The sequence below is a fragment of the Serinus canaria genome, chromosome 3 (assembly GCF_022539315.1).
Source record: "Serinus canaria isolate serCan28SL12 chromosome 3, serCan2020, whole genome shotgun sequence".
Lineage (NCBI taxonomy): Eukaryota > Metazoa > Chordata > Aves > Passeriformes > Fringillidae > Serinus > Serinus canaria.
Genome location: NC_066316.1, coordinates 19,693,676 through 19,704,827, shown reverse-complemented (window position 1 = coordinate 19,704,827; position 11,152 = coordinate 19,693,676). Strand labels below are relative to the sequence as shown.

At 47.8% G+C, this 11,152-nt stretch overlaps 1 protein-coding gene across 1 annotated transcript in view; it reads left to right on the top strand.

The window, feature by feature from the left end:
• Window positions 1–3,267: 3,267 nt before the first annotated feature.
• The window catches only part of TGFB2 (transforming growth factor beta 2), a 60,565-nt gene continuing 52,680 nt past the window's right edge, over window positions 3,268–11,152 (top strand). The window contains exon 1 of the mRNA XM_009096394.4: window positions 3,268–4,194. Coding sequence (XP_009094642.1) covers window positions 3,852–4,194 — 343 coding nt within the window. The 5' untranslated portion in view covers window positions 3,268–3,851. The remainder of the gene's footprint in view (window positions 4,195–11,152) is intronic.

Genomic DNA, 11,152 nt, shown 5'->3' with positions numbered 1-11,152 from the left:
CTGCAGCTGCTGGGGATTTAGCCCAAGTGGCCAGGACTTTTGGAATGGAGTATGCATGCCCAGGAAGTTCTGCATGGCAAAAACATCACCATGGGAAGTTTTAGGGAATCCAGCTTTGCTACAGTCATAAGGCAAAATGGAGACATGCACCTGGGTAAGCCTGACACCCTACATCACACTAAAAAGGTCAGAAGAGAAGCAAAGGGTTTTTCTCAGATGAGAACAAACGCAAGATTCATCTTAATTATTTCTTTTTTTTTTTTCCTAGATGGCCTAAAAAACACTGAGGAATCATTGCCAAATCAGAAGGAATCTCAGCAACTTGTAAAATCTAGTCAGACTGGTTTGCTGTCAGCCTGGCTGGATCTCTGGCAGCTTGCAAGGAGGGTTTCTCTGGAGGTTGGACCCCCTGCAACTCTGTGGGCAGTGTGGCCAGCTGGGCACTGAACGCATGGGGGTTGATGGCCTCCAGCAGGGCATCCCTACGGCTTCAGGGCTTGTGACACTGCAAAGTTTGGGTTGGTTGAGTTTTTGGTTTTTTCCTCCACCAATAATAAACTCTCAAGGATCAAAACACTTTGTAATCTGGCGGGCTGTGTCTGCAGGGGGATCCTGAGAGATGGGGGTGAGTTCCCTCCCTGAGGAGGGTGTCCAGCACTGTCCCAACCACTGCTCTGAAGCCCTCGTGGTGAGTGGCACTCAAAGCCAAGTGTTACAGGGCTGCAGTTGCTGTATAAGGAATTCCTTCATGGTTTCAGCTGTAGCTTTTGGAGGAAATAATTTAATAACCCTTTTCTTTAGAAGCATTTGCGGTTGAGGTACCTCATGTAACAGAGCTGATTCCTCAGCTGGCTAGCAGTGGAGCTGTGAGATGTAACAGCTCGAGGAACTGTCCCCCTGGTTTTGTACAGGTGTGCTGCAGAAGTGAAACCAGCTGAGTCTACATGTTGAGCTTGCTTGTTTATTTGAGTAATTTTGGAAACGTTGCCATTCCTGACACTGCAGCTGTGTTTTTGAGGTCAGTAGGAGCAGGACATTGACATGTATGGCAGTAAAAGAGTGATGTTGTGGCAGAGAGGTTTAATCTGGCCTTGCAGGAATTCATGAATTTAAGTGGAAAGCACTATTAACTCTTGCATCATGAGGATACAGTTTTGGTTGCACATAAGGCTGTACATACCCATGTGCTGGTAAAGAATGAAGTTTACTTTTAGAGTCTCTGTGTGTACACATACCTGGCAAAAATATATTTTCGTAGCTCCTCCATCTCTCAGAGAATGTCGTCTCGCTGGTACCCACAGCAGTCTGAGGTTAGCTGGCCGTGTTGGCACAAGATTCCCCTGCAGCAGCACCCTGCATAGGCAAACAGTGTGTGGCAGCTCCGTGCTGCTGGGTGCCTCCATCACCCCAGCACACAGCCACAGGAAGCACTTTTCCTCGCTGGGAAGGAAAAACTCACATTTAATTTGGGGACCGGCATTTGGAAAACATTTGAAATAAGATTGTTCCTGAGGGTAGGTCAGCTGGAGGAAGCCTTTGGTGGTGTTTGGCTGGTTTGTGTCTTGTGTGATTCTCAGTGTGCTTCCAGGTCCCAGTCATGCTGCCTCCTTTCTCCTGTGTGTGTTTACCCTTAATACCACTGGCAATGGCTGAGCTGTTCTTGGGAACACCTATGGCCCTTTGAGTATCTTTTGCACATCTTTCTTCATCTCTGAAAACAGAGATTCTTCAAAAACAGCCTTGCCCCACTTAAGATGATGTTATTGGAAAGTTCTGGCAAGTAAAACCTGTGATAACTTAATTCAGAAGGGAATGTAAAGCTAAAATGGGTGAGAGTAAAGAAAAAGGCTACTTGATCACTTTTTAAAGTTAATGTACAGTGGTGATAAATGAACTGTAAAGGAAAAGCTTTATGGCATTAAGTTGAGGGATGCCTAGCAGACTGTGGAGTGATTTCCCTGGGGCAGAGTAGGGTATCGATGGAGGCTATGATGTTTGCTGGCCAAAAGAGGCAGCGGAAAAATTGAATTACAGGCATAGCCAGAGCATTTGGGGCTTGAGAGTTTCTGTCAAGTGCAGATGAGGATGTATTTGCACACATCTGACAGGAGAGGAGACCTCGGCGAAGGAGCAAATCCTCCTCATCTGTCGTCTCTCCCTCTTTGGCCGGTAGTACAGATTACCAAGGTATCCGGGGAATAGCGAGAATTGCCCAAAACACACTTGGAAGTGAAAGTAAGGGCCAGTGCCGAAGAGCGTTGTGTGACAGAGCAGCGGGCAGAGCTGCCCGCAACCTTGAACAGGAACGCGTCTGAGCGGTGTCCAAGAGGCGTGTTGTTCTTCCTCTAACACCAGAGTGCCATTTGGCCCAATTACTATAATAATAGGTGCAAGAAGCACTAAAGCTTTTATTTTAAAAAGAAGTAAAATAAAAGCCTGGCAGGACGTGCTATTTTTTCTCGGCTCCCAGCTGCCTCGCCTCTCCTTGCCCCGGGCTGAAGCACCTCGGCAGCCGCCGGGCTGCGGCGAGTCCCTCGCCGGTGGCGCGGAGGGGAATAAATAGCCGGGCGGCGGCGCGGAGCCCTCCGCTCCCGCAGCCCCTCCACGTCACTTCGCAGCGAGCCGAGCACGTGGGGCGGGGAGATCGTATAAATCTCCCTCTCCCTGCGCGGCCGTGATGTTATCTGCTGGCACCCGTCCCCTCCGCGCAGGGAGAGCCGAGGGGCCGGGGGCGGCAGGCGGGGGGCGCCGGGCGGAGCGCTAGAGCCGCCGGGGACGGGGCCAGCCCCAGCCCCGCGGGGGAGGCCGGCGGGCGGGGAGAGCGGCGCTGCGCTGCGGCCAGCCCCGGGCGGCCGGCTCCGCGCCTGCGACCCGCGGGAGGCTGCCGGGGCGCGGCGGCGCTGCCTCGCTGACTGCGGCGCGGGTTGGCGTTTCGGAAGGAGGAGGAAGAGGAGGGAGCTGGGAAGAGCTGTGCGGCGCGCAGCGGCCCGGGCGGGGGTGGGTCGGTGCATGCGGCGCGGGGCGCACGCAGCAGCCTGCGGGACGCGGCCGGACGCGGGATCGCCGCTCGCCGCGGGTGCCGGGCGCCGCCGCGGGGCCGGAGCCGCCGCCTGCCGCTGCGCTGCGCGGGGGCCGAGGCTCGGCGCCGCCGGCCGGGCGCACACGTGCGCGGCTCTCGGTGCCCGTCCGCGCCGCCGCGGGGGCTGAGCGCCGCCGGGCGCGGGGCGGTGCCGCTGCCGCTGCCCTCCGGGAGCCGTCGGGCGCCGCGGGCGCACGGCGGGGCTCAGCGCCGCGCCGGCACCCTCTCTCTGCCGGCTGCGGTAGCGCCCTGTGATACCCATCGCTGCGCCTTCTCGTCCTCCTTTTTTTTTTGATTTTTTCCTTCCCCCTTTCTCTCTTCCCCCCCCACCCACCCCCCCCGCCTTCAGATTTTTGTTTTACAGCGCGCTGAGGGCAGCCTCTCTGCCATTTACTTGATTTGCAGGTTTGTTGTATCTATTTGGGGGCTATTTTTTTTTCCTCCTCCTTTTTTGCTGTCCGGCTCATTCCACTCCCGAATTTTTATCTAGTTGTAGCAACTTGCTTTTTCTTTTTGTCTTTTTTTTTTTTTTTTTTTTCTTATTACTGGTGGTTTTTTCACTAGCGCCTCCCGTGCGTTTTCCGATTGCGAGTCGCCCTCGCAGCCGGGTTTTTTAAGAGCATTTTGTCTGCAGATCTCCCCTTTGTTTGCACAGATCCCCTTTTTATTTTTTGAATTTTTTTTCTTCTCGTTCGTTGCTAAAGTCCCCCCCTTTTTTTTTTTTTTTTTTTTTTTTTTTTGTTTGGGGGGGCGCTGTATTTAAACACTTAAAATGCACTGCTATCTCCTGAGCGTGCTCCTCACCGTGGATCTGGCCACCGTGGCTCTCAGCCTGTCGACCTGCAGCACCCTCGACATGGATCAGTTTATGCGCAAGAGGATCGAGGCAATCCGGGGGCAGATCTTGAGCAAACTGAAGCTCACCAGCCCCCCGGACGAGTACCCCGAGCCCGAGGAGGTGCCCCCGGAGGTCATCTCCATCTACAACAGCACCAGGGACCTGCTGCAAGAAAAAGCCAACCACAGAGCCGCCACTTGCGAGAGAGAGAGGAGCGACGAGGAGTATTATGCCAAAGAAGTTTACAAAATAGACATGCAGCCTTTTTACCCCGAAAGTAAGTCCTCTGTGTTTGTGCATGTGTGCGTACTTTCGCCCCCGAGGCTTAGCGGTGCTCAGCACCTTTAAATAGCACCCCCAAGCATCGTACTCTGCCTTCTTTGCTCGGCTCGCTTGTCATCCTCAACATTGCTTAGGTGGAGGCTTCTGGGGTTTAATTTAGGTGACGGGGTGCACATGACTGGGTAGTTATGTTGTGGGGGGATCACCTGTTGCCCCAGACTCGCGAGGTTTCCAGATCCCTCTGAAGTCACCCAGGGATTCCTCAGGGTGCCTCTGCTGCCACCACCACGTACCTGAGCAGAGCTCCCCCCTCCCGGGATCCCACTCCCTCCCCAGCACCGGGTGTAGCTCCCCGGCAGCCCCGTTTACAGCCTCCAGAAAGAGCCAATATCTTTCCACTGCTCTTGTTTCCCTTGGAGTGTCTGGAACGGGCAGTTTTCCATCTCTCCATAACTGAAAAGAAAAGGAGGTCTTAAAAAAAAAAAAAAAAAAGTTGCTAGCTCGTCTTGTCTGTGTCCCTTTAGAACATTGTCCCGTAGACTGCTGTTGGCATAGATGCTCTGAGTGGACAGAGACGTCCTCCCTCCTCTTCCCACTTTAACTAGCCTTCCCTTTCGGTTCGTGGGCACTTTTCATTTCAGGTACAGAAAAACTTTTCCCTTCTGGGTAGCTTCGGTTTTTGGAACCTGTCTCAGCCCGTCTACCTTTTGCTGTTTTTAACGACCTTCTGGTGATCCATGCCACGTTTTGCACCAAAAAAAAAAAAAAAAAAAAAAAAAAAAAAAGGTAGAAATGCTCTGTGCTGACCAAATCCACTTAGAGTGATTAATAATCATAATGACGTGCCTTTTTGTTTTGGTAGTGAAGCTTAAGTGCATAGGAAAAAAAAGAAAGAAAAAGCACCGCACTGCCCTAAAAGAATCTAGATCGTCATCATACCGAGGAAAGTGAAATACCAGAAGCAGAAAATAACTTCACCGTTCACATAACCAAACCCTAGTCCCTAGTAATTTTATTTAACTCTCTTCCCTCCCCCACCACTTGATGCCCTATATACTTGCTGTCTGTTTCTCAAAAGCACATAGCTCTTGCTTAAATAGATAATTCAGCCATCTTGGTAACTTTATCCTAGAGTTTCTAATTGCATTTTCCCCTTATTTATTTTTAGTTTAGCAAGTTGTAGCTTTGGGGCTTGCTGTGTCTTGCATGGGATAGTCCTAGGATGCCAGCCAAGGTATCTGAGCCCCATGTTCCGTGCAGCTGCCTCCCTTTCTTCCTTTAGTCTTAAATGACAACATCAGGTACAGGACATCCTGGCAGTCAGAGCCATTTTATTATTGTAATTATGGCACCATCCTTAATAGCCATGATAAATACACTCCACCCTTGTTACCCTTGGGGAAGAAATACTTTATTTTTTTTAAAAACCCCTCATGTTTGGAGCCAAGTGTGTGTGAGCAGAGCAGTTCAGTACAATTCATAGCCATAGCAAGAACACAGAAGTCATGCTTGTTTTCCACATTGATGTATTGTATTATTTTGCTGGTGGTTTTGGTAGAAGTCAGCACTTCTTTTTGAGACCTGTTAGATCATACCCAGGGCAGAGGAGCACCTATGGGCAAAGGTTGGGAAGACCTGCAGCAGTGCCTTGGTTTGGGGAGTTGGCCCCGTAGCAGAGAGCCTCTGAGAACTGTAAAGTGCATCTGTCCTGAGCACATCTGTCCTCTCTCCTTGCTTAAGCAGACTGCAGAGAACCAATAGTCCAAAATGCAACTGCATCTTCCCAGAAAATTCAGATATCTGTGGCATGTGACTTGAATGGTATTGGCAAAACGGGATCTATTTTTACAATGTTGTCAGGGGCCAGATTTAGTCTGAAGTATCGATAGAGGCTTTGGAAGAGCGAAGGAGATTGCAGGTATCTACCAACAGAGTGCATCAGACGTTTGGGATCCGAGGGCCAGCTCGCAGCACATCCAGCACTACTGTGCGAGGGCTGTCGCTAACATCAGAGTAAGTAGGTTAACTGTTTTTCCACTGCTCTCTAGTTATGCTGGATGGAGCGAACCTTTCCAAAAAAGACAGTAAGGAAGAAATCACTCCACCATATTTTAAAGGAAGAAATTGAAAGTGCAGCTCTGCCGGCCACAGGCACTTTCTCCTAGGCATTTCAGAGTGGATTTTTTTTAACTCTACAGCGTCTGCTGTGTTGGAGAGTGGTAGGAGGGAGAAGGGTATCAGTGTGAATGCACTGGAGGTCAAAAGCTGCTGGAAGGCAGGCATGGGAAAGATCAGTGGTTCAGTTTTTACCACAAGTTGTTAATGTTCAGAAACTGACTACAACCCAAGTATTACAAATATGCTCTAATTATACTCATAGTCAGCAATATATCACTACAGATCCCTGATAGGTCTTCGTGGGGCATTTTGTAAAGTTCAGACTAAATATTTTTAGCAATGAAGAGATTTAAAAGGAAAACTATAAGAGATACTGTATATACCCTAAGGCATATTTTGTCTTAAATATTATCCTTGGCCAACTGTACTGTATAAATACAGTAAATATGAATAGAACTGGCAAGATGCCAATCTCCTGGGATGAATTTTAGTCAAGAAGGTATTTATGGGATATAAATAATACTGTGTCAACATTTAAAGAAGGGATCTGATTAGTTTTGAAATTATTCATATTAATCTTTTCACATGCTGTTAATTTAAGGCTCAAACTAAAGTTGTGCTAAGGTTTACTGATAGTTTGCACTGAGGAATTAAGGGGGTATCTGGCTTGAGAGTCCATTTGAGGTTAAGGACACATGGAGATATAGGTGGAAATTCAGTGAGTCAGGGACTGTGTGACCAAAAAGCAACAGATGCGAAGGAAGTGTCAGAAAAAATACTACAAAGACATTTGGAAAAAAACAGAAAGCTTTTGTCTGAAAAGCATGCCTTGTGCTCAGGACAGTATGCATCTGTATGAGTCTGAATCTCTCCTAAGTGCAGAATTTGAGGTTTTTTCAGAGGAGTTTCAAGAGGAAGGTTGGATTGGATGTTCTCTGAGCACAACATCACAGAAGTCTTGGGAAATTTGTGCCTAGGCAAAGTTACCTGAGTAAATGCTTAAAACTGGTTACTGTAAACACTGGATCACATTTGAAGCTTATTACTTACCAGTTGTTCACTGAGTATCAAGGGCCTGATACTTCAGCTAGGTGATGGTTGCCATTGCACTGAGAGTAAACAGAAATTACATGCCAACACAATTAAGGATTGTGAATTGTAATGCTAATGAACAGCAGGCATACTTGAGAGAACAGGCAACATTCATATTTGGAGGCCAAGGCCATTCTATCATCTTCATTCAAAGCAGCTTTTACTACAGTCAGTGAACTGGTTTGCAGTGATAGCTTCAGGCCAGTGCAGGTAAATTGTAAGTTTTCTGAGTTCTTGTAGAAAGGTTTGTAAGTACTCATTAGCCTAAGAAAACACAGTTCTTCTGGGTTTGGGCCTGGTTTTCATGAGTTTTAAGCTGCGTTAGTGTGAAGGAGCCTCCATTGGTTCCATCCTGCGCTGGTGGTTAGGATTAGTCTTCTCAGGAGCTCTGTCCCATGAATATTGCTTCACATAGGCCATCCTTCTGCTGAATATTTTCCCCATGAAAGACAACATTATAAGCTGGCAGGGCACAATGACATGCTTCTACTTTATCAACAAGGGCTCAATTTACCAGCAATTACACATATGTGGGTTCCTTGTCTTCAGGGTACCAGAACAGCTCCTGCAGACGGCTCCCAGTGCTGACTGCATCATTACCACAATGTTAACAGCTCACCTGTGTTTGCATTTGGTACAACACAGAGTCTAACCTGACAAGCTTTCCCGTGTTATTAATTATATGGAAACAGACTCAGAAGGAGCAGCTTATTTTAAAACTTTCTAGGTATGCTGGACCTATGGTTGTGCTCTGGAGCTCCTCTTGGAGGAGGAGGTGTTTGCCAGGCATACTCTCTGCATTACAGATAGCACTTGAAGCAGTGTGAAGGCTTTCTCAAAGTGGGATTGGGGGGGGGGAAACGGTTCCTTATTCCATAAGGAATGACACTTAATGCAGTCGTCATAGGTGGAAAACCCCAGGAAATTGCAAATGGCTTTAGAAAGGCACAGGGTAATTTTCTAGACAGTAGTCCTCTACATACTGAGAGGGATAATAAAATAATATGCTCTGGTGCACTAATGAAGGGCAGCACCACATGTGCTTCCTGCCTGGCTTCTGAATCACCAGCCACTTTTACTGTAAGCAGGGTGCCAAGCTGGGAAGCAGGGGGGAAGGTCCAAGAGGCAGTGTGGAATGATGCATGGTCCTTGCGTTCCTTCCAGAGGATGAAGCCTACAAAAAAGCTAAATACCCATGACCCCCCCCTCTTTAATACTGCATGGTCAGATGAGCTACAGGACAGGGCTATATTCCCAAGTCCTCTCCATAACCCTGCTGGAATATCTCTCTCATGTCTGTTTGAAAGAGGCACTTTTCACTGTAATTTGGTGAGTGAGAAGATTTGACAGAATCGTGGAATAATTTAGTTTGTAGAAGACTTTTTATGTCATCTGAGTACAAGTGTTAACCTATCACTCTGAAGTTCACCACTAAGCCTTGTCCCTATGTGCCACAGCTATACTTTTAAATACCTCCAGGGATGGTGACTCAAACATTTTTCTGAGCAGCCTGTTCCCATTCTTAAAAGCCCTTTTGGTGAATATGCAGCAGTGCCCCTGCTGCTCACCACCCTCCAGCCATTGACAGTGTGAATGTTTTATAGTCCCAGACACCTTTCTGGAAATGTGCCCTTGTCTTCTTCTTGTGGCTTGTGGAGATGTGCAGGGATTGCCCAGAGCTTGTGCTACTCTTGCTGGCTGTACTTGCAGGACTAGTGTGAGTAGGTGATTGAGTGAGGAAAGCAGAGCATCATCTTCATTAGATGCTGGTTTTAGCCTTGCTCCTCTTTGATACTCTGCATGAGAACTGTAGTGGCCATCAGGATGGCTGTGCTACTTTGAAGTTACTACTTCCAGCATTTTGCTGTCAGCTTGAGATTCCTGTCTGCACGAGCACCGAGGAAAAGGATGAATGAGAGAACTGGCTGTCATTCTCAGTGAGCTTCAGCACAGCCCTGAAACACGCACAGAGCTTCACACACATGAACAGGCTCATTAGCATTAAGGCTCTGTGTATGCCTAATTAGCTTTCTGAGTTGGGGCCCAATTTATGGTGCACTTGCAGGGATGAACAATGCCAGACAGTTCAAATCCCTCTCACTCTGTTGAAGTCTGCCGTTGGGTCATGGGAGCCCTGTGAGAAGGAAATGCTTTACAGCTTGTTTTAGAGGGGAAGGAAGAAATTCTTCAGTGATCCTGAAGAAGGCTGGCCCTGTTGGGCAGCTGCTTCCTTTGCACTGATGTGCCAGACTGCTCCTGTATTAAAGAGAGGAACCCCAGGGTATGGTGACAAAACGAGTCATGAGTGAAGATACACAAGCGTTTTTGTTCCTGTTGTGAAACCACATGCAGCAGGTTTTCAAGCAGGCGGCTTTTAGCTTGAGGATGATTTGCTCCCCAGGTATTATTTAATGTAATAATGTGTTACGGATGTTTCTGCTGGTTTGTTTAGATGAAAAGGATTGGCTTGGTCATTTGTTTAGGGAAAGCTCGCACCCTGCCTTCCACCACAGGCTGCGGCTTGCTTCCCCTTCAGTCTGTGCTGTGGATAGTCAATGCCTAACTGCTGCATCACTCTCAGTTGGCTTCCTGTAGTAGTCAATCTGAAGCAGCAATGTTTCTTCTTAAAACATCTCCCCCGTGCTTGTCCTTGCTGTCTGTGCCGTGTTAAGTGATTGCAGCTGGGCACCCGACTGTACAAAACATACAGCTGCAAGGTATAGAGGAGAAACTGAAAGATTTGTCTGTAACAGGACAATAAAATGCTGGGGGAAAAAACCCTTAGTGTCAAGGGTTGTGTTTTATCTCCTTCCAGTGTGACCAGTGGTGTTTGGATTTATGAATTACTCATGAAGCTGTTCACTGCTGTGGTTCTCTTAGCTTGAATGGCACAGGACTGGCTTTGCAGAAATGAAGTGCTAGACCTGGCTTTGTTAGACCTGTCTGGTCTTTTCAGTTTTTTACGTGTTTTTGGTGCTATGCAAGTCGGTCCACAGTATAGAAGTTGCTTCTTGGGATAAAAGAGCATTCTTTCAAACAACCAGGTTTTCCAAAGAGAACATGGCAGTTCATGCCACTGGGAAAGCTTCTGTCTCCTTGTGTTGCAGGCTTTGTTGGATGAGTTAAGGCAACTGTGCAGAGAGACTGCTCGCTCACTGTGAACAGACAGGCTCTGCTGAAATATATCTTGTGGTGTTTGGGCTCTCTGGCATCCATATTTGGCTTCCAGGAGATGCTGGACCTCACCAGGCACCCCTGCAGCAGATTTGTGGCAGAGAGTGTGGAGAGGATCTTCAGAACATCTCTCCCTTGTTCATGTTTTAATTTGGACAGTGACTGAGAAGTGCTTTCTCATTTTAGGTGTGATGCTCATTGACATATTCAGGCTCTTCATAGTAGAGCTGAGCTTTTCCCCTCTGAATCCCCCTTAGGGAGGGAGCCTCTTTTTGTTGTTATATAATGCTTAGTACAGTGTGGTGCTGACTTCAGGTTATTAAAAATAACTGTATAAATTATAAAACATAAGTTGACCTCTTAGCTGACCCTGCTTTGAGCTGGAGGTTGGACTTCCAACATGAATTAACCTGTAATCCTTGTAATACTACATTTTAATACGAGGAAAACAATGCATTGTATTTCAGCTTCCACAGGGTGGTCTTGATTCAAGTGTCACCACATTTCTAAAGAGACGTTGTTTTCTGCCAGTCTTGGATTTGTCCCTCTGCTGTAGCTTTCTTGCATCA